This window comes from Crinia signifera, chromosome 8 (genome assembly GCF_055691185.1).
Source record: "Crinia signifera chromosome 8, ASM5569118v1, whole genome shotgun sequence".
Classification (NCBI taxonomy): Eukaryota; Metazoa; Chordata; class Amphibia; order Anura; family Myobatrachidae; genus Crinia; species Crinia signifera.
The window spans coordinates 133,453,559-133,481,468 of record NC_139224.1 but is presented as its reverse complement, the minus strand read 5'-3'; the positions used below and the strand labels follow the sequence as shown (position 1 = coordinate 133,481,468).

Here is a 27,910-nt window from a genome sequence, read left to right as displayed (position 1 = left end):
TTAAGAATTTGGGTGTCAGAATTCAGGCTAGGTCTTTGGTCTGTCGGCATCCTAAGCACCGGGATGCCCACTCACACCTGGCTGTTTTATGAATTACTGCTGGAACCAATCAAATTGAGTTTGTATGTCTGAGGCTCTCTATGCTGATATAGAGTCTGGTTTCTAACTAATATCCAGTCTGGATATGCTTTTAGCTAATATCCAGTCTGGTTTTTGTAGGCTTGAGATGCAGTTATCTAGCTCCTTTCTTCCGACATGTACTTGTTGCACTGCATTATGTGATTTTATATTGTTCTTCATCCTCTTCTTCTCATCATATGTGATGGATTTTTACATCGTTATCTGAATTTAACATATCTGCCAAGTCTCCAACATATTCCGTGTCTTTGTAAATTCAAAATAAATATATAGGGTAGGGTGAAAGTGATAATATGCTAAAATGTCAGTAAATAAAAATATTTAAGGGGTAAAGGGGATAAAAGATGCAAACTGAACGTCGCCATTTATTTGTGGCACATTTGGATGATGCTGTCATAACAGTGTTCAAAGTGCATTTAAAAATGAGTTTTTCTACAAACATTTATAACAGTAACAGTATAGAGCTGAGAATGGTGATGCGCACCCTTTCTTTTGTGGGCTGGTAACAGCTGGGCACTGCTCCTTACCACCTCATTTCAGTAATCACAATGTTCCCTCTGCCCTTAACAAGAGTTTGTGCACTCCCACATCTATCATTTTAACCGTGTGAAAATCTGTGTGTTTTCCTATTAAAAAGAAGAGTGTATCTGCGCAAGTAAGTGTGATGTAAGGAAACAGCGGTTGCTTTGTGCTTTTGGAATTTTGTAAGTGGCCGTAAGACCCAAACAAATTCAAACTGAAAAATCCATGTTATTTGCACCCTATGCTGCCTGTAATCCCTACGCAGAAGTTTAATCCTACTCTGTTTGCAGATGCTGGCTGAGAGCTACTGAATTCTATTGCATCAAGTTTCTTATAATCACCTCTGAGCTCTATATACTGTAGCCTACAGTGCTGCAAGATGGGGGAGGATATTTCTGATTTATGTTGTGCCAATAATCCTGGATCAGAGAAGTACTGTGAATGGAAGTAAAATAATAAGGAAGCTGAAATGAAGAGAAGAAAACTATGGACACTCCACCAGCCAATTATAAAGATGCCCAGATCGAAAAGTGATTGAATAGGAGACAGAGAAATCAATTATTATTTTTTAAGTGAAGTCTTGATTAGGATACGCACACCCTGGGCCAAATCATTTATACTCAATGATTCACTTTCAATAAGATTAAATTACTAGAACATATTGATCCGCTGTACAGTGCATTCTAGGCTGTCCTTTAAAAATTTTAAGACGCTCCTGCTTTAAATCTTGGAGCAAAATCACCTGCAAATCAGCACTTTTACTAGAGATGTGTGATTTGGTTCTCCATAAAATCCGAATATACCCAAATTTTGTTGATCCGAGCTGAATTTAAAACCCTGTGTGGTTTTCCCACAGAGATCCGATCTGAACTGAGTTACAGCTTAAACCTCCTCAGAATTTGGACTTTAAACCGAATTTTGGGTTTCGGATTGCAAAAATAAACATGATTTTTGCTGTTTTCTTCAATATTTAATCAATGATTATTGATTTTTTTTTTTTTTATCAAATTTAAGCCGAACCAAAACACTTGAGGGTGATTTTGCCAAAATCATAACCAAAACATGATGGTGCATTAAAATTAAAAACAAAACACTTGCACCTCTAGCTTTGACAACTCGTAGACCCTAGGCCTAATTTAGAGATGTACTGTATGTAAGTCTGATTTTATCACAGTTGAGAGATTATCTGTGGTCTATGTATGCATCTACGTCAGACTGTGCGTTGTCCGCGATGGGCTTGTTACAGAGATAGCAGGGAAGACTTATTCACAAAGTGACTGACAATCAGGGATCGTTTAAGGTAGGTAACGTGGGAGTGCCCATTTGCATGTACAAACTTGGCATGCAGGCTCTAATGCTTGTGGTGTGTGAAGGGGACTTTGGCTTTAGGCTGCCCAGCTGGCGCTGTAGCACAATGTACATAAAGTAATGGTTCCATCAGTAAGTTACATTGGCACAGCAACCTCTTAAATTGAAGAACATTACCCCCCACAGTACATTGGGGCGGGTGATAGCTATGAAGCATAGAATAAATTAGGCCTTATATTTATTCCTCTGCTGTCACCTGCAAGGTGCCCCTTTCCCAGTGCTGGCACCCTAGGCTGCAGCCTAATAAGCCTATTGGTTAATCAGACACTGGTCTTTGGTACGCAATAGGTGGTATATCGCCACCGATTATGGGCGTCTCAATACAAATCCTGGCCAGCAGCTGCTACAGATGTCTATTTTTGCACAGCCACTGTGAACAACGCACAGCTGTGACAGCAACAGCGTACAACCCTGAGTAAGGCCCCCCTATTACTTTATCTCTATTTACAGATATTTTGATTAACTTTGATTTAATCCTTTCACTTCCGAGGACATGTCACATGTCACAAACAGTGATACCATTAACCCAGGTTGCCTACACCCCCGGGAAAATCCAGAAATCAACCGGAATTCAGGAACTCCCCGGAGAGTTGGCCAGCCCCCCAGGTTTGTAAGGACAGCGTTGTGCAACAGGGGGTGGGGTCTTGAACACAGGTGGTAAAATCTAAATACTGCAACTGAGGTTCTAATTAAGTCACTTGTGCTCAAGTATTGCAATCCTTGAAACATGCACTGTTAGCGTGCCTAGAGAACCACTGCTCTAAATGCTCTGGTTTCCTCTCAAAAACATACAGGTAGGTTTATTTTAAGTCACTGACAAGCAAAGACTTCCCATTGGTGCTACAGTACCTGCCAGTCACATGCAGGACAGGCGATTCCAATGGGAGGTATTTTCTCCACCTGGGACTGCGATTGGAAGTCACTGTCTGCCTTTCGGTCATCTCAACCCAGCTCTTGCACCATTTATGCTCATGTGCCAGTTCCAATGCCTGCCACATCCATTGCTTAAGTGCTAGGACGTAGCTAGCCACCCCCCACCCCCCTACTACGTGCAGCAGAAGCCCTCCTCCTCTAATTAGGTAGGAGTGACAGGGGAAAATTTAATAAAATGGGAGGTCTATTTCAACCAATCAGAATGTACTTATTTATTTAGCACTTTCTAGAAGATAATAGATTCACATCACATTTGAAATAGAACTCCCATAGGAGGGGTCGATCCTATTAGGTGCGTATGATTCGCGAGAGTGAACCATTACAGCACCGGGCGCACTTTACAGCAGACAGAATTTGTCTAAAAGCGCTCGCATTTCCATAGTGTTGCAATTTTAAGCTAATTCAGACTATCGAAGGATGCGAGATTGGCTTAATTTGGCTGTCGTTGCGAGCTTTGGGAGCTAATAGGAGCTTCGGAGGAACCTTCGGAGCTAATAGGATCGACCCCTTAGTGCAGCGGTTTTCAAACTGTGGGTCCCGACCTTCTCCGCATGTAGTCGCCACTCCATGTTACTGACCATCAGGCTCATGACTTTTCTAATCTCATTCAGTCTAATCTCAGAGTCTGAAAAATCTGTTGAATTGTCGGTTATTTAGACTCCGCCCATCATGTTCTGCCTCCACAATGCTGCCATGTATGTGCTGCCTGCTGACTATACATGTGATGTGATGACCTTCTGCAATAACTTGCTGGGGTCGTGTAATTATTTTTATTGTCTGATGGGGTCCCAGAGCAAAATAGTTTGAGGACCCCCGCTTTAGTATATTTCCCCCATAGGGCGGTATTCAATGAGCCTGATTCGCCATGTTTTTATGGTGAATTTGTGCTGTTTGGCGAATTTCTGACTAAAACGGTGAATCACCCTATTCAATGACCAGATGGCGAATACATTTGAAGGTTTTTTTCGCCATGATTCACCGAGTAGCAATCGCTATCTTTTTATGGTGAAGTGGAATGTGAACTTTTAAAATAAAGTGTTTTGCTTTTTACATTTGGTGTAAAAAAATCAGGAATTTTATTCTGAGGAGGGGCATGCTATTTTTATTCATGTGCTGTAAGCACATGAATATATATTTAATTTAAAAAAACTGACCAGCCAGCAGGGGGCGCCGGAGCCGAGCCGCTCATTAGATAATCATATATTCACTGCACCCGATCGTTACATATGCATGATCGGGTGTAGTGAATATACCCGGTCCCCTGCTGGCACCCCCGGGGGGCAGCCTGTGCTGCCTGGCACCCGGGGAGCCCACCTCCCCCCCCACAAACGTTCTGGGGCAGGCAGAGAGACTTCCATCTCTCTGCCAGCCACCGTCCTCAGGCTCCCTGCGGCGTTCGCCGCAGGAGCTCATATTCGCTGGTCAGGGGCAGCGAGCCCCTGACTCTTTGAATACCGGAGCCGGCGAGGCTCCGGAACGCGGCGACCCATGGCGAATGTGCAGCGAATCCTAAACAGGATTCGCTGCACGTCGCCGGTATTCACATTGAATACCGCCCATAGTGTGTATGTGTGTTCATGTGATAGAGAATATGCTGCAGATTGTAAACTGTGCTGATAAGAAATATTCTCTGTAAACAGCATCAGAATATGTGTGTGCTATATAACAACTTTTAATAAATACACTATTAATAAGCCTATTTTTATTATTTCTCTTTAATGTGCCCCCAGTAAGTAAATGAGTTGCTAACCAGTCACAGTTTCAACACGTGTCCTTGTTCAGTGTTTGATCTTCACTTAAAAGGGAAAGAAGAGTGGACAGTTATGGTAAAAAAAGAAATCTTTTAAAGTCGACTATTGTCAAACTGCCTGGAATCCCATTCTCGCTGAGATATTTGAACTGATGCTGCACTCGCCAAAGATTATCATCTAAATCAATCCTGTGGGATGCCTGATTCTATCATGGTTGACAGAATGAGATGAAATGATGGCTGACTTAATGAATGTCTGGGATAACGTGGTACTATGCTAGTAATAACCATTCTATGAAACTCCTCCAATTTAACTTCTCGGAAAATCAATAAATCTCAAAAAGAAGACAATGCCGTACAATACAATACAAGTATTTGACTTACAATAGAGCATGCATTATTCTTGAAAGTACGTTGGTGCATTTTGAGGTGAGAGATTCAATTGTTATTTTGATTTTCACAGCCTCAGCTCCCATCTAAAGTGATTGAAGCTATTCAATTGTTTGTGCTGCTGCCACTAGTGCCGTGGGTGTGCGTTATTTATTGTGGATTTCTGCTCACAGTCTCCTGAAGTTGGAGCAGAAATCCATCCTGATTGAGGCCTAACCGCTAATTAGATTAGATTATCAAACGACATACTATATTTCTGAATAGCTTAGACATGCCCAGGCATTTTTAAAGGAGGGTCTCTAATGGGTTGTGGATTGATAAAGTCATAAGTCATAAGGCCGAGAGCCTACGGTTGACATGCAATAGGTCAACAGGGTCAAAGGATCAAGATGTCGACAATCAAAACTTCAACAGGATCAAACAGTTGACAATCAAAAAGTCAACAATCAAAAAGTTGACATCAGTTTTTCGCATCTTATGGTGTCAATGTCTCGACATGGACCATCATTAAGGCTTACCCTCATGTGACTTGCTTCGCTCGCCATGCTTTAAGAACGGTGGCTTTCTATGCTTTGCACACTGGTATATTCTCCCTCTATGCCGACATGGATGGAAGTATGAAGAATTCCAAGAAATGTAAAACAAATGACGAAAAATCATGTCAACCTTTTAACCCTGTTAACCTTTTGGATGGTAAACTTTTGATTGTTGACATTTTGACCCTGTCGACCTCTTGACTCTGTTGACCTATTGCATATGGACCTTTTGTCAACCTACTGACTGTCTATCTAGACACTGTAGATCTATCAACCGGATACCCGCTGACGTCATCGATGACCACTTTCTGTCTGTCTCAGTTCCAGATTAGTGGAAGTCTCAGACCTGCTCACAATTACACAAACTGCTAAATCCTTTAGATGGTTTGAGAATTGCTTATGGATTTGTGCGTGGATATCGATGAGCAATCCATTTGTAATTGTGACGCAATTTAGCTAGGGATGCTTTTTCGTTCTGTCTGGGCAGTGGCTTTCTTCTCGGGGGCCAATTAAGTCTCACATTAGCAGTCAGGTCTGAATCGGGCACAAAGACTGGCTTTTTGGTGCCTTAGCTGTCGTTTTAGGTACCTAGTAGATTGCATGGGTTTGGCCACTTTACGCAGCTAATCCTGGTGAATGGTAAGTTACAAATTGATACAAAACATGAAATCATGTTTGGAAGTATAGAATAAAGAGACTTACCAATCTACGAGCCATGGGCGTCTTGTCGTCCCCGGGAAGGTGCTGCTCCAGGGCCAGGACAATGCAGTTTGCGATAATCGTGGCAAGGATCATGTATTCAAATGGAGTAGATCAATAATTAAGGAAAAGAAGGATATCAACAAAGACACTTAAATAGAATACATATTAGTTGATGCTAATTGCAGAATCATATCGTTATTGGGGAGCGCTATAAAGTGGATGGAGTTAATCTACCGGCCAATCAGCTCCTAACTGCCATGTTACAGGCTGGGTTTGAAGGATGATAGTTAAGAGTTGGTTTGTTGGGACTTTATTTCGATCTACTATATCTCGCCAAGGTTCAGTACATAAACTACAATGTACAGTACCAGCAGGGGCAGAACTCTGGGAGGCAATGGAGTCATCTGCCGCCGGGCTCCTGCTCCCAAGGGGGCACCTCTCCTTCCCTTTGAGTTTGAATTAGTTAATTGAAAGAAGCTGATATTGCTAATGTAGCTTACTCCCCTTCTAACATCATTTTTGCAAGTGTCACACCCTGTATTAGACCCATGACCTTACTGGACACAAACACCTTACTGAATGAGCTATTTGGGGGGGAAGGGCACCAGTACTTACCTTGCCTCCGGGCAACTGGGATGAACTTACGCCACTGAGTACCAGCCAGTCCGTTCCTACCTGCCATGTTACAGTCTGCATTAAAAATGACAGTTTGGAGCCAACTGGTCAGTACTTTTTCACTCTCCAAGTGTTAGTATATCTGCCCATAAATCTAAGCAAGGCTATATTTACTGCACACAGATAAGAAATGGCTCACCAATAGCAAAATTGCACATCCGTTCAAATGTTTAATTTGTGTTAATCACATTTTTGCAGCTTCCTAGAAATGTTAAATGTTAAAGTTGAGTGTGCAAGACCTTTATGTGTTTCCATGAGTAAACAGTAATAACATTGGCACAGTTATCTTATTGATATCTTATTGATGGACCGGTGTTTAATTCATTTTGCCCAACAGTACAAAGTCAGATCAGGAGATTGCAATTGAGAACACGCAGGGGCGCTTTAAGAGAGGAGGAGGCCTTTATGGTGGGGAGGGGTGAGTATTAAAACATGGGTGCAGCATGTGTCCTCCTGGGACTCAGGGCCCGTGTGTACCGTGCACACTGCAATTATTATTAATACGCCACTGAGAACGCGTCAGAAGTCACGTTGTCTTTATAAACTGCTTGAGGCCTGATTAAGAGTTGAACTCAAGTCTAAATGCAATGTAATCTCAAAATGTATCGCTGATATATGCCAAACATCGAGAACATTGACTACACATCAGTCCTCAGACTAACCCTATGCTCTCTCAGACTGAGCAGCTCTCCTGAAAGGCATGGGCCGCTCCAGCTTTGAAGCAATCGGCAGTGGCTGACTGATGGTTTTTCATGTTTTGTTGTCAATTTTAAGCCCTGTACACACTAGATGGCCCTTCTGAATGATATATTTAAAAAAAAAAAAAAACAGCTAGCGGGAATTTTACTAAGATGGATGTTGTATTTCACATGGGATGTTGCTATGGGCAACCAATCAGATTCTATCTACTGTATTATCTTCTAGAATGTGTGAAATAAATAAATAAGTAGATTCTGAAAGAAATAGCAACATCCGATGTGAAATAGAACTCCCAGCTTAGTATATTTCCCCCCTAGTGTGTGCACTCAATATCGTTAATGATGCGCGCTCCTGTGCAATGTTAACAACCCCAATCTTCTAAAAACGCAGGACGATTTTGGCTACACATCCAACAACACCAATGTTCTGCCAGTCCCAATGATGTCACTGAACAATATCGTTTACCACTATCAATCAGTGTTTACACTCAATATCACATACGTCCCAACATGACCCTTTCCAGGAAGGAGAAAATGCTCTGTTCCCGGGCCTCCTTTCCAGTGGCAGTGGCAGATATAGGGATGCAGCACAGTCCAAAATTAAACCAGGGGAACTACACCCACTGCCACCCCTATCACGGCCAAACATCACTGTCTAAAGCTCCCTGGCAGTAGGTGTGGCTCCCCTATTTGAATTTTGGACTGTGCTGCAACTCCGCCTCTGCAACTGCCACTGGCAAAGATGTCAAGGAACAGAGGGGCAGATTTATTAAGCTTGCAGAAGAGATAAACTGGAGATAAAGCGGAGAAAAGGTAAAAGGAGATAAAGCACCAGCCAATCAACTCCCAACTGTCTTTTTCAAACACAGCTGATTGGCTGGTACTTTATCTCCTTTTACCTTTTCTCCGCTTTATCTCCAGTTTATCTCTTCTCCAAGCTTAATAAATCTGCCCCAGAGTATTTTGTCCCTCCTAGAATGTGTCATGTTTGGAGGTATGATTGTTTGCCCGGGGCGTTCAGAAGAAAACACTGCCAATATTATTTATAGAGCATATAGACTAATGTGTATGGGGCTTTATATTTCATCACATGGACTCCAAATCAGTGTACCCGGCAAGAGGAAAAAAAACTCATGTCAACCCTTTCATGTGTCAGACATCTCCATGTCAAACTTTTGCTTGAGTCAGCATTTTGTCCATGTCTACACTGTTAACATCGACCATATGTTATCGACGGGATACAGTTACATAGTTACAGTGTCATTACAATTTCACTGGTTTTAGGCCAGTTAGATAATACTGTAGAAAATAACTGATTTATATCTGGAGCGAGACAGGTTACAGAGCCATTATCTTACCTTAGGTTCACCAATATTTATTTACGTTGTCACGATCTATCTTGTAAAACATGTGAGATGCTATAAAATATTTGCAGCGCAGTCCAATAAATGCCGCATACAACATTTTTCCTGTATATGTGTGCCAAGTGATCAGTAATTTTTTAAAGCCTTACCACTTTGCCTTTACACATTTATAGCATTGTAAATAAGTGATGAAACGTTTTTTCATGACCAGACAGTAACTAAAGCATGTTTAATAGCAAACAAAAGTACCACACTTACATCATGCCAGGTAAGAATTGCAGGTACCATCCTTGCAGCATTAATGCAATATAGATCTCACTTTGAAGAAAAACCCCACCCAACTGCCTAAAGAATTCATGGAAGCACCCACTTTTGGACAACTGCCTTTTAATACGGGATATATTCTGCCGCACGGTGGACGGATAGGTTTAGGTGGTGAGACTAGCAGGAGGGATAGGATTAGGGTTAGGCTGCGAGGAAGGAGATGTAAGGACACAAATATACCCCATTCTGGATTTCCTCCTTTGGGATGCTGGTGTCTGTATCCAAAACGCTGGCATCCTCACTGCTGGTCATCCATATTTATCCGCTTTAATATAACCTGCTGCTCCCACTCTGGCCAAAATGACACAATTCTGTAATAATCATTGCATTCCCACTAAGCCCATTTCACTGGGACCCCACAGAGATTAAGGGAGAGTAAGTAAATGCACCTATTTCATAACTGAGTCGCCTCCCCTCCTGCATTCTGCAAGAGACGCCCTAAAATAGCAGCAATCTCCCTCATTAATCTAGCAATCTCCCTCATGTCACCTAGCCCACATTACACTGTTAGATTTTTTGGGAAAAAAGGAATGAGAGACAGATGCATTTACAGTGAAACATCAGCACCATTTCCCATCACTATACCAAGTATAGTAGCTCTTACTAACGGCTTTGGGGCTCATCTACATTTGGATATAAGACTTTTTATTTCTCAATGGGGCACTGTGCAAGATTCTACTAATGAATGGTTTTATTTGGTGGCTTAACTACCATGTGTGACACTGTCTCTCTTTTTCCCTCCCTCTACCTGACACTGACTCTCCTTCTCTCTGACACTGGGCCTTATTCTAGTTCACTCTTAGAGGCAAATTCCTTCTCAAATGGACAAAACCATGTGCACTGCAGGTGGGGCAGATGTTAGTTGTGCAGACAGAATTAGATTTGGGTGGGGTTTTTCTTCAAAGTGAGACTTATATTGCAGTGTAAAAATAAAGCAGTCAATACTTTCCCTGCATAGAAACAAAATAACTCACCCAAATTTAATTCTCTGTTTTTACATCTGCCCCCCTGCAGTGCACATGGTTTTGTCCTTCTAAGAAGGAATTTGTCAGAAGGAGTGAACCAAAATAACCCCCTCTGTCTCCCTGTGTGGCAGAAGAATTGCAGTGATACGAGTACCACATCAGTCCTTGTTGTTAAATAATCTCCCGCTGGCTGCACATGTGGAATCCTTTCTCCAGTTCTGGATGCTGGTTTGCTTACCATAGTGTTATCCTCCGTTGGTAACTAGACCAATCAGAGAGGTGACTGTGGCTATGCCTATAACATCTTCCCATTTGATGCTGCACAAACAATACATTATACATATGTCTAGACCTTCAATTAAAGCCTGGCATAACAATGCAGATATTAACTATACAACAAATGTTACAACTATTGAATGTTCTTTAATAATAAATTAAAATCAATTTTATACACATAAAATGAAAAAAAAACAATCCGGAATAATCGTTGTTACTCTGCATCTAACAGACTTCAAGGAAAATGTTCTCCTATAATTATGTATCTCAAACAAACCCTCTGCACATGAGAGCCCGACCTGAGTGCTTAGCAACAGTTCTTCATTTTGTAAGGCTAACACTTCAAACACATGGCATGGCAATTTGTAATCCTTATACCCCCGTAATACAACAGCCTATACCCGTCTAACAACCATCATTTATATCAACCTCAATCTATCATGTAATTCAAGCAGGTGGAGTAATGTTGGGTAGATGCTCAGCACCTTGCTAATACGCAATGATGATTACCCCCCCCCCCCCAACACATGCACACATCAGCCTGTAAGATTGAATACCCCCGTCCACAAAATTCACCGGGGGGGGGGGGGGGTGTTCTGTTTGCTCAGAAACCCCCTTCCTCTTGGCTAATGTCAACAATAGCACTGGTATATTAATATGATCAATAGAGCTGTCACCACATCATGCAGTGTAAGGGACAGAGCAGAACTGCTGCACATGCCCGGTGTACCAGCTTCTTCTACCACATTTACTGTATGTGTGGATCTGAGCCCTCAAACATTGCAAAGAACCAGAGAGCAGCTGCCAGGAGGAAGAGACAGGAGCCTTACCATGAAGTGGGCTTAGAACGTGCAGTACTGATTCTATTATGTTTGTAGATTTAATTTATTTATTCTGATATGTTTAACCTTTTCCTGACCACTTATCTTATTTAAATGCACAAAGCAGCCTATACTATAGACCATCTGTACTGTTAAATATTAATACTGGAATCCATACAGTATCCATTGTATAATACACCAATTTTCAGGCTGTTACCACTCCCCCAGACTCCCGTACTTATTCCAATGCACTGCAAAGAGGGAGATTTTGGATTATATTTGAAAATATAAATATCCTGCCTTTGCCACTGAAACCCAGTCATACATTTTGGACCAGGAGAAGACACTGTTCAGAAGCAGATCTCAGAAGCAGGGTTGCAGATAGCATCTAGGAATCCTGCTTTGTAAGATGACAATTGGAAAGGTGCATTATTTATTTCCCACTATATTCAGTGGCGTAGTTATAATGGGTGCAATGTGTGCGGTGCACACAGGGCCTTGAGTCCCATGGGGGCACACACTGCACCCATTTTTTAATACTTACCCCTCTGGAGTCCCGCGATGAAGCCAGGAATCGCGGGACTCCAGAATCAGCTGGAATCGCCGAAAATTGGCCACAGCGCCATTTCTTCTGAGTTTTGCACATGTAGTAGAGTCCGAGCCATCTAGTGCTAAGACTCTACTGCGATGTGCAGTGAGAGAGTGACTATATTATAGTGAAATGAAATACTGGGAAATTGTCAGGGAGGAAGAAAGAAGACAGGAGCAAGAAAGTGAGAGTGTCATGGAGATAAAGGAGAGGTGGGGAGAGAGAAAGAAGGTGTCATGGAGAGAAAGGTGGAGAGACAGGAACAGAGGGGGTTTCTGGGAAAGAAAGAGAGAGAGAGAGAGAGAGAGAGAGAGAGAGAGGGTGTCATATGCAAATTAATGTCTGTCCATATTATTGTTTTCATTCAGTGATCACTGATAATTTAAAGAGCCCTAATATGAAGTGCTAGCAAAATTCAAAATGGGGTGTGGCCACGCACTCACATACATACGCCATGCCCCCTAGTATTGGGACCAAAAAAATGTCCTTCTGACCAGAGGCAGAACTACCATTAGTGCAGCAGGTGCAATGCATTGGGGCCCCTGCGGACTAAAGGGCCCATTGCTGCCCAGACCAGCAATGACTTCTTGAGTCGGGGTAGAGGAGGGGACCCAAATTATATTACTGCACCTGGGCCCAACACTCACAAGTTCCACCACTGCTTCCAGCCCTACATCTGACTTGTAGACCGATACATTCATTAGTTACATTTCAATCACATGTAATTGTATGGCTATTTGGCATACACATTTCTTATACAGCATATAAGAATCCTAATCAATAGGCAAAATACATCATTCTCATACACACGAACCGTAACCTTACTTGCTTTCCAGGTACTGTAAATGAACACGCAGACACTTCTCTAACAATTTGCTCTGTATTTAGTTTCCACTAATTAACAACTTGATGATTATTTTTCAAATGATTTTTTGTTAAACAAAGATCCGCCAGCATATCATTTCTACCCAGTGTTTGTTGTGCTGGGGGAGTGGGTACAATGGGAGGTTAGTGAGGTTCCCCTGTGGTTCTATTTTTAGTTAAATAGCACTACACACTGTTGGGGGGCATAGAGAAGTCCTAATGAATGATGGCAGGTTACATTATTCATTGAAGCTGAGGAAACGTCACTTAGGGTGCATACACACTGGGAGATTTATAGTCCGGCGATATATTGCCGGGCGATATATCAGCGAGTGATATATTGCTCAATGCCCCCTTTTCATCGTCGACCAGAGATGGTCGCTGATGAAAAGAAACCTCTGCCGGCGGTGCCGCAGAGGTAATCAGCTGGTCGCAGGAGCAAGCTCCTGCGACCAGCAATTAGAACGGGGCTGAAAACGCGAGCGCGCACCCGGACGGCGATTTATCGCCGGGGCACACTCCCATCACTGGCAATATGGTCGCCAGCGACCAAATTCCCAGCGATATCAGCCCCTATCGCAGCCGTGTGTTCTCGGCTTTAGAGAAAAACAGGAAGTGAACAGAAGATACACTCCTAGGGGTAAATGTACTAAGATGGGAGTTCTATTGAAGATGGGAGGTTGCCCATAGCAACTAATTAGATTCTACTTTTTATTTAAATAGCACCTTCTAGAAGATAATAGAAAGAATCTCATTGGTTGCTATGGGCAATAATCCCATCTTCAATAAAACTCCCATTTTAGTAAATGTACCCCCTACTGCTAGCAGATGACCCCATACAAATGTCCATTACAGTATGTGGCAAAGACAGCGGTATCAATTCTCATTAGCCAGCTGGTTTTACCCATTGCATCCATCCCAATGTACACAGCAAATATACACTGCAGTGGAAGATGATCAAACCCTCTTCAGAAACTACAGTATAAACAGAATGGTATCCATTGCTCTTATCTTCGGGTTGTCTAGTCTTTGGTACAGGTGGAGGAGTGACAGAACCATGGCTGCCAGTGCACTTAGCTGTAGTTATGCAGGTGGGAAGGGGGTGTCACTGGGCTGGCTAAAGTCATCAGGACATGCTGGAGCTGCACAACCTCAAGCGTTGCTTCTCCATGTTAACTGCAATAGCCACCTGGGGTGGGGGGCTGGGGGCACCAGGACACAGTGATCAGGACACACTAAGGGAGGAGCTGTGGGTACAGAGGGGCCAGGAGATCCATATGATACCCCTTTTACATAGCTAAGCCTGGTCTCACCTGGGATCTCGATCTTGGGTCTCACTCGGCTGCACCCCATTATATTGGGGGTGACCTGGGTTTAACCCTTCTTATAACCTGGGCCAACCAACCCGGCTATTTGACCCCCATTATAAGAAGGGTAAACCCGGGTCACAATCTGTATAATGGTTTAATGTAAAAATGCCAGACCCGGGATGCAGTCAGGTCGGACCCTGGCATAGCGACGTGAAAGCTTTGGTGCTTTCACACCACACCTTGACCCGGGTTGACACAACCCAGCATTAGCCAGGTCTGAAGTGCAGTGCAAAAGGGGTATGAGACTGGTGGCTTTAGGAAGTTAATCTATCACCTGCACCCACTGGGTGTTTCTGACTGGTCGCATCAGCCAATCCTGGTGTGGCTGCATCTGATGAGACCATGCCAGGCAAGTGCTTTAGCTTCTAGGAACAAGCTAAATCACTGGCAGAGATTATAATCACTTATTCAGGAGCTGGTTGCCACCCTAACATAACCGCTGTAGACTTTATTGTTGTATATCAATAAATGTATTAAGCTTTTGCTCTATTTTTTTCACATTTAATTGTAGTACAGGTTGAGTCTCCCATACCTGCAATGCTTGTGACCAGAAGTAGTTAGGATTTCAGCTATTTCCATATTTTTCTGCATACCATAATAACATATCTTGGTGGATGGGACACCAGTCTAAACACAGGTTACACTTATGTTTCACATGCAGCTTATACCCACAGCCTGAATGTACAGTACTGTATGTTTCATATGCAGCTTATACACGCAGCCTGAATGTACAGTACTGTATGTTTCATATGCAGCTTATACCCACAGCCTGAATGTACAGTACTGTATGTTTCATATGCAGCTTATATACACAGCCTGAATGTACAGTACTGTATGTTTCACATGCAGCTTATACACACAGCTGGAATGTACAGTACTGCATGTTTCATATGCAGCTTATACACACAGGGTGGGATGTTCACACATCCGCAGCCCAGCTCCGCCCCCCTTCGCCGCCCCTTGGCATACATAATTATTGCATATGCTGTAACATATGCGATAAATATGGCAAAAGACAGCTCTTGCCTTAAGAGCTGTCCTTTACGGTGAGAGTCGCCGGGTCCCATCGGGTCCTGACGGCTCCCCCCTCCCTCCCTTACCCGGAAGAGGATCATACTGCAGGAAGGAGGAGGTCAAAGGTCCTGGCAGCACAGCTCTGTGCTGCCCAGACACAGGTGAGTGTGGGTCGTGCGGGATGGCGGGGGGCTGTGCGGGGCGGCGGTAGGTCGCGGTAGAAGCCTATAGGCTTCTATGGGGCATTGTCAGGTTTTTCTGGCGATGCCCCTCCCGTCGCGGTAACCCTGATAACGGGGTGTTTACCACATTTTTAGTTTAGAGAATCTCCCCCACAGACTGAATGTACAGTACTGTATGTTTCATATGCATCTTATACACACAGCCGGAATGTACAGTACTGTATGTTTCATATGCAGCTTATACACACACAGACTGAATGTACAGTACTGCATGTTTCATATGCAGCTTATACACACAGACTGAATGTACAGTACTGTATGTTTCATATGCAGCTTATACACACACAGACTGAATGTACAGTACTGCATGTTTCATATGCAGCTTATACACACAGACTGAATGTACAGTACTGTATGTTTCATATGCAGCTTATACACACAGCCTGAATGTAGAGTACGGTATGTTTCATCATTTCACAAAGATCTCAAATGGCAGCAGGGACGGTGTAATGGTTACCATTACTGCATTGACTTAATGGGTTCGATTCCCACCATGGCCTTAACTGTGCTGAGTTTGTATATTCTCCCCATGCTTGCGTGGGTTACCACCGGGTACTCTGGATTCCTCCCACAATCCAAAAATATACTGGTAGGCTAATTGTCTTCCAACAAAAATTAACCCTAGAATGTCTGTGTGCATGTGTAGGTAGTAGGGTATATAGATTGTAAGCTCCACTGGGGCAGGAACTGATGTGATTTTTCTCTGTAAAGAGCTGCGGTATATGTGAGCGCTATATATACTGTAAATAACTGTTAATAAATAAATACATCATTTATGAATAGGAGTTAAAGTGAGAAGTCAACGGTGTCTAATATTGACCATGTTTTACAATGCCATCCTCATATGTTGTTCATGTGTTTAATTAAGGCTTTTCTAATTAACTGTCTTTATTTGAGAAATCTCAATTATCAGGTTTTTTCCAACACTTCCATATGCCAGTTTGGATATAGAGAAATGACATGTTTTGTACTGCCCTGCTGTCTGTAAAATATGTCTTCTGCTACATGCAAGAGAAGCCGGTAGCAAGAACAGTATGAATGAGACAGAATTTTCCTCCAGTACGGATTTTCTATCCTACAAAATCACATTTCTTGCTTGGCACTATCAAGATAGTACAAAAATAACAATAAAAACCTAATACATTTAAGACCAGTGATTATGAGGATGAATAAAGCAATGTTAGCATTTTATATACGGTATTAATGTTTTTAATTTATTATACCTGATTTATTATAGTTGTGCCTTTGACACTTAAGGTGCATACACATTGGGTGATATTTTGAAAGCTATCATTCAATTTGGGTGGGTCTGTGCATGCAGCTCAGTTATAGATGTTTTTCACAAAAATATAAAGACTCTGGGGATTATTCTGGTTCACTACTTCTAGCAAATTCCTTCTCAAATGGACAAAACCATGTGCACTGCAGGTGGGGTAGATGTAACTTATGCAGAGAGAATTAGATTTGGGTGGGGTTTTACTTCAAAGTAAGATCTGTACTGCAGTGTAAAAATAAAGCAGTCACAAAATAACTCACCCAAATCTAATTCTCTCTGCATATTTTACATCTGTCCCCCCGCAGTGCACATGGTTTGTCCATTGAAGAAGGAATTTGCCAAAAGGAGTGAACCAGAATAATCCCCTCTATCAGATGTTTATGCAAAACATCCATTCACAGCTGTATGGGAGAATTCACCAAGCAAGGGGCGTTTCATCCACACGCAATGCTGCGTATTTCTTAGCATTGCGTGTGGACCAGAAAAAGGTCCAATGGAAACTTTCAGCTGCCATAAGGGGGGCGGGGACGGAGCCCTACATCAATGTGCGGGTGTATGTTGGGGGGGCTAAAATAAAGCAAATCGTTTCATTTTATCCCCTCCACATACACCTGCGAATCGTGGGAATTTTCCAGGGGGGTAGATGTGAGGAAGGCCGGGGGCATGCAGGAGATTTGGCCACCCTTCTGCTAGGCAACCATAGCAACCAATCGAGTCAAAGAATTTGCAGCATGAAGTATTGAAAAACTGCGCATTCACAGCATTCACGTTGCACATATGCAGGGTCAATTAATGAAGAACTTATGTAGGTATATATATATATATATATATATATAGATATATATCTATATATCTATAGATATATATCTATAGATATATATCTATATATATATCTATAGATATATATCTATATATATATATATATCTATATATATATATATATATATATATATATAGATATATATATATATACATAAACACATTATTCATATATAATATATATGCATATCCAATTGTAAATATGTACTCACATCTTCAAGGAAACATTGGGGTTACATAGTAACATAGTAATTAAGGCTGAAAAAAGATGTCAGTCCATCGAGTTCGACCTATCTGACTTGTAACTACTGACTTGAGCAAGTCATATCTATAGGATTCCCTTAGTGGCCAGAAATGTATCCAGTTTTGATTTAAATTCATTAACTGTAGTTGCTGTAACCGCCCCACCGGCAATGAGGGGCAGATTTATTAAGCTTGGAGAAGAGATAAACTGGAGATAAAGCGGAGAAAAGGTAAAAGGAGATAAAGCACCAGCCAATCAACTCCCAACTGTCTTTTTCAAACACAGCTGATTGGCTGGTGCTTTATCTCCTTTTACCTTTTCTCCGCTTTATCTCCAGTTTATCTCTTCTCCAAGCTTAATAAATCTGCCCCTCAGTTCCAGAATGTTACTGCTCTAATGGTGAAGAATCCTCTTAATTCAGTACGGAATTTCTTTTCCTCGAGCCTCAGTACATGCCCGCGTGTCCTAAGTATAGGCCTTTTAGGCTACCCAGCCAGAATTCCAGTGAAGAAAAGATTAATATAATGTAAGCAAAATGTAAGAAAATAACCATTTATTGCTCACATACCTAGCAAATGTTTTGGTCCAAAACAGACCTTTCTGAAGCCCAACATCACAACATTTATTACTAGTGCTACTCAGTGGCGTAACTACTGTAAGGCAGCCCCAGCAGCTGCTTGGGGGAGCAAGCGGCAGCGGGGTCTGTGTGGGGGCGCCAGCACCCACTCAACGCACTGACATGCTGCTGCCTGCCGCTGCCTGCTGGCTGAGCACCAGAGGCGAGTCAGCCATGACAGAGATGACAAATCCCCCCACTGAATCAATTGACTGTACACAGAGCCGGCTATTGGGTACTGTGTTAAGGATGGGCGTGCCTCTCTGCCTCTCTCCTGCTTCAGCTTCTCTGCTGGGGAAACACGCTGGAGAGGAGCCCAGGGGGCGCCACAAACTTTTTGGCAGGGGGGAGCAAAATTTATAGTTACGCCACTGGTGCTACTCACAAAACAAACGGATACACTAACAGTGACTATGCTAAAAGGTATGACTCTCTAGTCTTTCTCACATACAGTATATACATAAAAATACAATACATATTTATACATCTGCACCGACTCCCTCACCTCTGCTGCTGAGTTCCTGCTGCTGCTGAAGTTTCACAGCTGCTGGCTGCCCCACTTCCGCACCGCTGCCAATTACCAGCCAGATGCCTGACACTACTGAAGACCCACAGCTCCTACGCTGATGCCAATTATCAGCCACTGCTGAAGACCCGCAGCTCCCAGCTGCTCCCCTCCCCCATCGATGCCAATTGCCAACCTCTGCCGAGGTTCAGCAACTCCTGAAGCTGCTAACCACACTCCGCTGCAGTGGATCCACTGCTACCACCACTGCAAGGTCCAGCTGCAGCGCAGGAAAAAGGGGGGGGGGGAAGCTGGGTACTCAAACCCCCAAACCTCCCACCCACCACCAAGATCTTTCACTGGCCCTGATTCTAGCAGTTTTTTTGGTTTTAGTGCAAAGAAATGTATAAGGCATACAAAACACATATGAAATACACACACTACACTATATACTCTAATACAATATACACAACATACATGGGTGAAACTAGAAAGTAATGGGTGGACCCAGTTCCAGATTTCATAATTAAAAAAAGAGCATGGCATCACTGCGAGGGAGGGAATGGCGACCAGGAGCCAGAGTGGCATGTGGTGGCTGAGAAGGGCAGGCAATGCAGTGTCCAGCAAGGGCAGGCGGGAAGTCTGGCTTTTATGAACGCCCACGTGGCACTAGGCGCACACTAAAAAGGGTGTATAATGTCTGTGGTAGCAGTGCCCAGTAGCAGCAGTGCAGTAACTAGACATTTTGTTGCCCCCACCCCGAGACACACACAGTAATAATACATTTGGTGCACACCAAAGGCACATGCCAAAAATGTAAGGAGAGGCTTCATGGGGAAGGGGGTAGCCACACAATAGTACCAATTCACATTACACCCAACAGTAGTGTTCTATATTCACATTACACCACACAGTAGTGCCACTTATACACAATGCGCCAGATAGATTCCGGGCCCGTGAGAGGGGGGGGCAGGTATTAGCTACATGGGATTAGTGGAGGGGCCCAGTGAGGGCCCTGGTTCTACCCCTTCCCCCCATACCTTCCCCCCTCGTCCCTCCCGGGCAGCGTCAGAAGCACACACCTACAGCATGTGCTCTGCTGACAGAAGGCTCAGCATGAGCGTGTCACTAATAGCGTGAGAGCTCATGCTGAGTCTGCTGTCAGCACAGCACATGCTGTAGGTGTGTGCTGCTGCTGAGGTGGGCAATAACCATCCCCCACCTTTTTTCACCCACCGTAAGCATTTTGGGGGAGTGGCCTAATCGTGGGAAGTGGCAAAACCTCCCGCGATTAGGCCCCACCTCAAAAATTATCCAGGCCCAGCATACCTCTTAGCGGACCTGGCTAGAGTTCCTTAGACACACTGTGCCAAGTAGAGCCACTTGGACACACAGCGCAAGGATTACAAACACCGTAATGCCCATTACACCACATAACGTAATGCCCATTACGCATTATACCATGCAACATCATGCCTATTACACATTATGCCACACTGTAATGCCCATTACATTTTACGCCACACACCTTAATGCCCTTTACATATTATGCCACACCGTAATGCCTATTACATATTATGTCACATAAGTGCTGCTTACCTACAGGCTGGTTGCCAGGAGTTACATGCTTATTGCCAGGGGATTATTGTTCGTGCCATGGGTTACATGCTCATTGCCAGGGGGTTACATGCTCATTGCAAGGGGTTTTATACTTGTTGCCATGGGGGATGTTATATGCGTGTTTCCCATTCTGACAGAGACTCTGTGCCCCTAAGGTTACGCTTTCCTCATCCCCCTTCCAGCAGCTCCATAAGGTGAAGGGTGGTCCACCCCCAAACCACCCCACTGTTTCGCCTATGACAGCAGACCGTATAAACTCGAGTATAAGTCGACCCGAATATAAGCCGAGGCACCTAATTTCACAACAAAAAACTGGGAAAAGTTATTGACTCAAGTGGGACCCTCACTCGAGTATAAGCCGAGGGGGGCTTTTTCAGCATAAACAATGTTCTGAAAAAGTAGGCTTATACTCGAGTATATATGGTATACTATACAAACTCCCAGAAGCATACAGTAGCCACGTAGAAATGTATAAAATGAATCTGAAGTAAATGTCCACAATATAATATTATACAGTAATATAATTATAACGCATTATGCATTTGAGGGAATCAGTTCCCAAATCCGCATTGTCCTTTTTATTTTCTTTTTTTTTATCTTTGCAATATTGTTATAATTAATAATAGAAAAAAATATGTTCAAGGATGATATCTGTGACTGCATACAAATGTGTTTATAGATGCATTCAACTGGAATGCTGCCAAAGACATCTGGCAAACAAGTACAAATGCATACATTCCAGATCAGATCCGGCATGTTCCATTTCATAAACATCCATTAATATGTGTGTCTAAAATAAATTATAAAAATAGTGTGGCTTTGGTACAGAAAAACACACAAAAGCAGCTCAGTGCCGAAAATACATTATATATATATATATATATATATATATATATATATATATATATATATATATATATATATATATATATATATATATTAGGGAAAGAGATAGTTTCAGAGTGTGCTAGCAACAAATACACAATATTTGATAAAATAATGGTATTTAATAAAAATTCAATACATTTGATGAATAATTTGCAGTAATGTAGACTTCCAGAAAGTATAGCGACCCAACGCATTTCGTTGCTGAAATGACTTCATCAGGGGTGAGAGAAGTAGTTTGTAACAGTACAATTATGCGTAAATCATCAAATAGAAACAGGCTTATTTTGTGCTGTAATCATGCATAAAAGGTCCCAAGAGGTAGAATCAGTAAATATTGAAGGCAATCGCCATATAGTTGATTAAATATCAGGCTGGATAAAGCAAATCAGATCAGGGAGTCTCAACCGGTTTACAAAAATAGCATAGGCAATCAATAATGGGGATCTAGCCAATATAGAGTCAATAAGACCGGATGTGCACTCTAGGGATCCAAACAAAGCATACAGTAGCCATTTAAAAATGTATAAAATGAATCTGAAGTAAATGTCCACAATATAATATTATACAGTAATATATTTATAACGCATTATGCCTTTGAGGGAATCAGTTCCCAAATTCTCATTGCCCTTTTTATTTTTTTCCTGACTTGCTCAAGTAGATATGTGGTCTACATAATCCGTTGTCCGTGTGGGCTCATCTATGTAGGCAAGACCAGCAGGACATTTAAAGAACACATGGCCATGCACCATTCACCAAGTAAACATGCCCATGAAGGGTGATCCCTCATAACAACCAGATTCTAGACATTTCTGGGACCACAGGCATTCATTGCCAACACTGAAGTACAAGATGATTGACCAGGTAGCCACCAATGTAAGGGGTGGTGACCGTGAAAAGAAATGATTGCAACTGGAGGCGAGAAGGATCTTTTAATTGAACGCTGTAGCCCCTGCTGGACTTAATGAATACTCATCATTGAACTGCTTTCTATAACTATTCCACTGACTCTGCTGGAGTTGCCACTTTAGATGCTGAAGCCTGCAATATCACCTTTGGCATCGCTTCAACCATTGCGTATGAAGGGTTAATATAGCTCTACGCATTGCATCTAGCTTCATGCTGTCACTGATCTTTTTGCAAGCCTTTCCTAAATTACTGCCCAACAAGCGATCTGCATAGTTAATACTTTGCAATAGTATTACTAACCAGTGGATATTGTGATTACTTGACATATGCTGCATGTATCATGTTTAACTGTTTTTTATTTGCACATTTGTTTATTGTAGGCGTCCGGTGGTATGCATAGCAACGCCCCTGGCAGAGCGGCATGCTGTACTGAGGAAGTCTTCTGATGACGTCAGCCATATGCACCAGCAGGGGAGGCGGGCATAGAGGCGCTGGCGCAGACCAAGGGTGTCACCTTCTATAATGTATGTTATATTTCATGTATGCTTTGTCTTTGAAAAAGGCAATAAATGCCGAAACGTCAGATCACATAAGCAGTTGTCGGTCTGCCAGTTTATTACTGAGGATTAGAGGATTAACCCATTGAGTGCCGCCGCATTGTATCTCTTGATACTTACCAGTATATATATATATATATATATATATATATAAATTTTTGTAAGGAGGGCACTCACCAATTCGCAGTTAAAACTTCATATTTATTCAAACCTTTAAAATATTGAACATCAGGTGGTTGTCAACGTTTCGGTCCGCATTTCAGACCTTCTTCAAGACAGACAAATGCAGCAAGAGATCTTACTCCAATAGAGTAATAGAGAATATTGGAGTAAGATCTCTTGCTGCATTTGTCTGTCTTGAAGAAGGTCTGAAATGCGGACCGAAACGTTGACAACCACCTGATGTTCAATATTTTAAAGGTTTGAATAAATATGAAGTTTTAACTGCGAATTGGTGAGTACCCTCCTTACAAAAATTTCTATGTGATGGTCCAGTGCCTTGGAGTGAGCACTACTTGGATGAACTATTATCTGGAGTGCGGATTTCTATGTATATATATATATATATATATATATATATATATATATATATAACAGAAGAGGGGATACCCTTTCAATGCACTGTAATATAGTGAGTGGACAGCAACTAAGTTAGTCCCCCCTGTTAGTGGGGGAGATGGGGAAGGAATAGATAGCAAGAAACAAAGTGCGCCCCTAATCGGAATTGTCCACCACCAAAATCATAGATAGTAACAATCAAATCACTGTTCAACAGTTGTAATACAAAATATCTTTAAAAATACAATAAAACACTTTTTTTCACCTGTGCGGAGTCATTAATTCAATTTCGGTCAAGTATAAGGAAACCCAACGCGTTTCATCGTTAAAACGACTTCCTCAGGGGCAACTATCCGTAGGTAACTTAACCTTGAATAAGGGTGTTTAACTCCAGATGTCATAGGACTTTCATTAGACCCAGTATGAAAAGTGTTAGAGTGGATCCTTTGGAAATCTCAATCTTGATGCATGACTGCATCTAAAACATAGTCATTTTCCATATAGAACCCTTTTTTTAGAAAACAGGGAAAAGGGGAATGTCCTGAAAGGGTTCAGGCAGATTCCTATAGTATCAACAGGTTCCTCAAACAACAGTGCTAAGCAGTCACATAGTGGACCTGCAGTCATATAGCTTGACCGCTGGGCAAGCTATATAAGCTTGCCCAGCGGTCTGCAATAACAATATATCATAATAGTATAAATGCGTGCGTCATGCAAAAATATATCATAATAGTATAAATTCGGTGTCATGACTTGTGATCGGAGATCTAGGCAAGCTATAGAGCTATTGATTAAAGCTAGACTGTACATGCGCAATCGAGATAGCCATAAAAACAAGGCATTAAGTATTTGGAGACGGGACTACATACTGTATTTAAGTCGAGTAACTTGACTGAATAGATAATAATTATCAATATACAGTATAGTGCATTACAACCTCACACGGCCTGAAAAGAAGGCACTTACAAAATTGAAAAGAAATCATCATTTGATTATAAGACCCACCGACAAGGGAAGCCAATCCTGGGGCATTTTTTTCACTCTCGTGATTCGGGTTTGAAAAATGCTCAATAGTAGAATCACTGGATTGGCTTCCCTAATAAAAAAATTGCCCTAGTCGACCCGCATATTTACATACATATGCCGGTGCAGCCGGGAGCCGGGTGGGTGTGGCCGTCGGTCTGGAACTGGGCGGGTGACAGACGGTCAGTGTGGCTTGTGCATCATGACCTCTGAAGGTCATGCTGCGCATTGCTGTTCAGCTGGGGATGGAGGAACCCAGGCAGCATCTGAGCGGGTGCTCATGCGCTGCCCAGCATTAGACTGTGCCAGGGGCGGATTGGTACCTAAATCTGGCCCGGGAGAAATCTGGAAGCAGCCCAGGGGGCTGGTGTTATTGATAATAACCTGGCTTTGGGGGGGGGGGGCTGCAAACACTAATGACCAGGGGGGTGGTGGTAATGCTGGTGGCCCTTTCCCAGCTTCGGTGCCATGCTGCCTGTGGCTGCTTCCACCCACCCCCACGTTGAACTTGCTGCTCAGTCCTGGGTCACGTGGTGATGTCACACAAGAGCGACCCATGGCCATCTTCACACTGGTCCCGGCCGCAGCCATATTTACTGTGGGCACTGGGCAGCCAGAAGTTGGTGGCTGCAGCCATGGCTGCTAACCGCTGTAGTAGAATGGTCTGCGGCCCAGCCAGGGGGGAAAGCGGACAACTCTGAACCGGCCCACCGGAAATAGGCCCGGTTTCCCGGCGGGCGAATCCACCCATCCACAGTCTAATCCTGAAATCCCAGGATTGGAAACTCCAATTCTGGGATTGAAATCCTGGTGATTTTGGGGCCAAATCCCAGGATCCCGCCAATCCCGATCCTAGGTTCGGCCACCCTACAGCTGACAAAGGGGGTGCAGTTGTCATTCAGGACTGGATAGATTACCATACTGAAATTCTGCGCCAACTAGCAGATACCAACACTTACCACTGCGTACCCTCTAATCCGATACAACATTCAAAATGAAAGTTGATAATATTTTACAAGCAGGTGTAACTCTAGAGTCCATAGACATGGACACCTTTAATTTTCTTACAGTTGAACATCCTGTGTGTCCTATTTTATACACAACACCAAAGATCCACATATCTGACATTCAACCACCAGACAGGCCAATGATCTCAGCCCACAATTTGTTATTGCAGTTACTGGCTATTTTTGTCGATAAAGTCATCAGCATATCAAATTTAATAAATGCTTCATTGATGGCATTTTCTTGCTATGGAAGGGATCTAAGGAGGAATTTGAAGATATGAAACAAAGTGGTGGCACAGCGCTAGTTTGAGAAGGAATAATAACCATGGGATTAAGAATTAGTTTTAATTAAAACACACATAAAAATTCATTACATAGAAAATGACATATAAATCAAATCAAATAAAAGGTAGATAAAGCCAGTTGAACTGGTGAAACGCGTCAGGTTTACTCCTCTATTTTCATGATTGGAATCAGCCACCTTGCATCACCCCCCACTGCCACCAGTGCCGCTGGGAATACTCCTCTTTGGACCAGTTTATCAGCCTTACCACACTGGCCACCTACTGAGACTTTCCATTAACAGGAACTACGGATAGAGGAATTCCTCCGGGTGCAGCTTGTCCATCATAGCCACCTGTTCCAGTCCAGTCCAATCCCCCTGGGCCCCCAGCCAACCCTACTGCACCCACTCTCGGACATTTTTGGTGGATACCAGACAAGTAAAACAAAAGCAGGTCAGCGGATTGAAGCACAGTGCGGTCCAATCCCCAGTGACCACAGGACATTGAGACCCCCTTGGATCCAGTCACTACCCACCACATTGATTCCCTCAGACACCCAAAAGGGGTCATTTCCTGAACGGAGTTGATACAACTCCCTCTCCATTATCTCCATCATTGGATTATTGTTATGGTTATTATTCCTCTTTAAATTAGCGCTGTGCCACCACTTTGTTTCCTTTCTTGTTTGTGGGATTAACTACCCCACTTTTGCACAGCAGCTGAGATTTGAACCACCACCAGCACCTATTTGTCCCTTAGGGGACCATCTTTCTGCGGAATGTGAAGATATGATTGACATCCTCAATAGCAGCACTCATCCTATCCAGTTTACATACACTACTAAGTTGATGACTGTTCAATTAATTTTCTTGATATCAATATCACCATTCAAGCTGGTCAATTCCAAACTTGCCTCTACAGAATAAGTACAGACAGGAACACACTTTTATCCTCTAACAACTGGCACATGTATCACAGTTCATGTGTGTTATTAAAAACAACACTGATCCAGTTATAAGGGACATTCAGTTGTTAGAGATGTTGGACAAATTCAAATAGACTAAAGCTAAGAGAAATGTCGGTAAGCAAAGTGCCAGTCCTGATAGGGATCCAAAGCATACTAACCGCAAGTGCATGATGTTCACTAATTTGATAATCATGTATCTCATGTAATTCAACAAAGTCTTCCCCAACACCGGCCTATATTAGCCACAGATAGTAGTCTGAAGCTTAGCCATCACAAACCACATATGACGCTTACCAGCATGGACCTAATCTCAAACAAATCTTAATAAATCCTATGGCCAGCCCACAGGGACCTCTCGATACCACATGGTGACATAGCCTTAAACCAGGCTGTTACCACTGCACTGGCTGCAGAAAACTTGGGCTCTTGGGCATAAGGAAGTTCTGGCCCCCCTCCCTCCCAAAAAAACAGGGAATACCGGTATTTCACCGGTGTAGGAAGGGTTTGCAGGGGAGGAGCCAGCTGAATGTGGGCGGGGGTGGGAAGGGGACCCAATTTTCGGGAGCCTCCTGTCTATTCCAGGAGAGTAGGCACCTGTGTGACCAGTGATTGTTTTTTAAAAGATGTAGTCCTGCCCAGAGTTGTGTCCCATCCCCCCTGTCTCCCACACAAACAACCTTTGCTCGGTCACAGAGCAGAGTGCCAAATGCTGCAAAACATCTATATCTATTGTGACTTTTGTTAAAGGGATAGGAGTCCGTGCTATCTGGGGATGTAACAATTCCTGGTGTGTTTCTGGGCTCCGCTGGGGGAGGGGGTGGAGATATTTGTTATATTCAGGGATTATGGTAATGAATTGTTTGGCAGCTTGATGGATGTTTTGGGGTCTGGAGACAGTCTTAATGGGGAGGTATGGTATTATTTAAAATGTGGAGGTTTTTGGTTTAGCACAGCAGTTTATACGTCTTGGGGCCACTGGACTGCCAATCATATTGAAATCAACAGATTCCACACAGGTGTAGTGATACATTTATCCAGCCTATTTTGCTGTTGACCCTGCCTACAATTCATTTGGTGCCACCCACATGAGGCCACTTAT

General features: G+C 42.9%; 1 protein-coding gene across 6 annotated transcripts in view; it reads right to left on the bottom strand.

Moving 5' to 3' along the window:
• The window catches only part of CACNA1E (calcium voltage-gated channel subunit alpha1 E), a 643,532-nt gene that overhangs the window by 174,336 nt on the left and 441,286 nt on the right, over positions 1 to 27,910 (bottom strand). For all 6 annotated transcript variants that reach the window (XM_083157191.1, XM_083157187.1, XM_083157188.1 and 3 more), the window contains one exon: positions 6,340 to 6,446. In XM_083157191.1, coding sequence (XP_083013317.1) covers positions 6,340 to 6,446 — 107 coding nt within the window. The remainder of the gene's footprint in view (positions 1 to 6,339; positions 6,447 to 27,910) is intronic.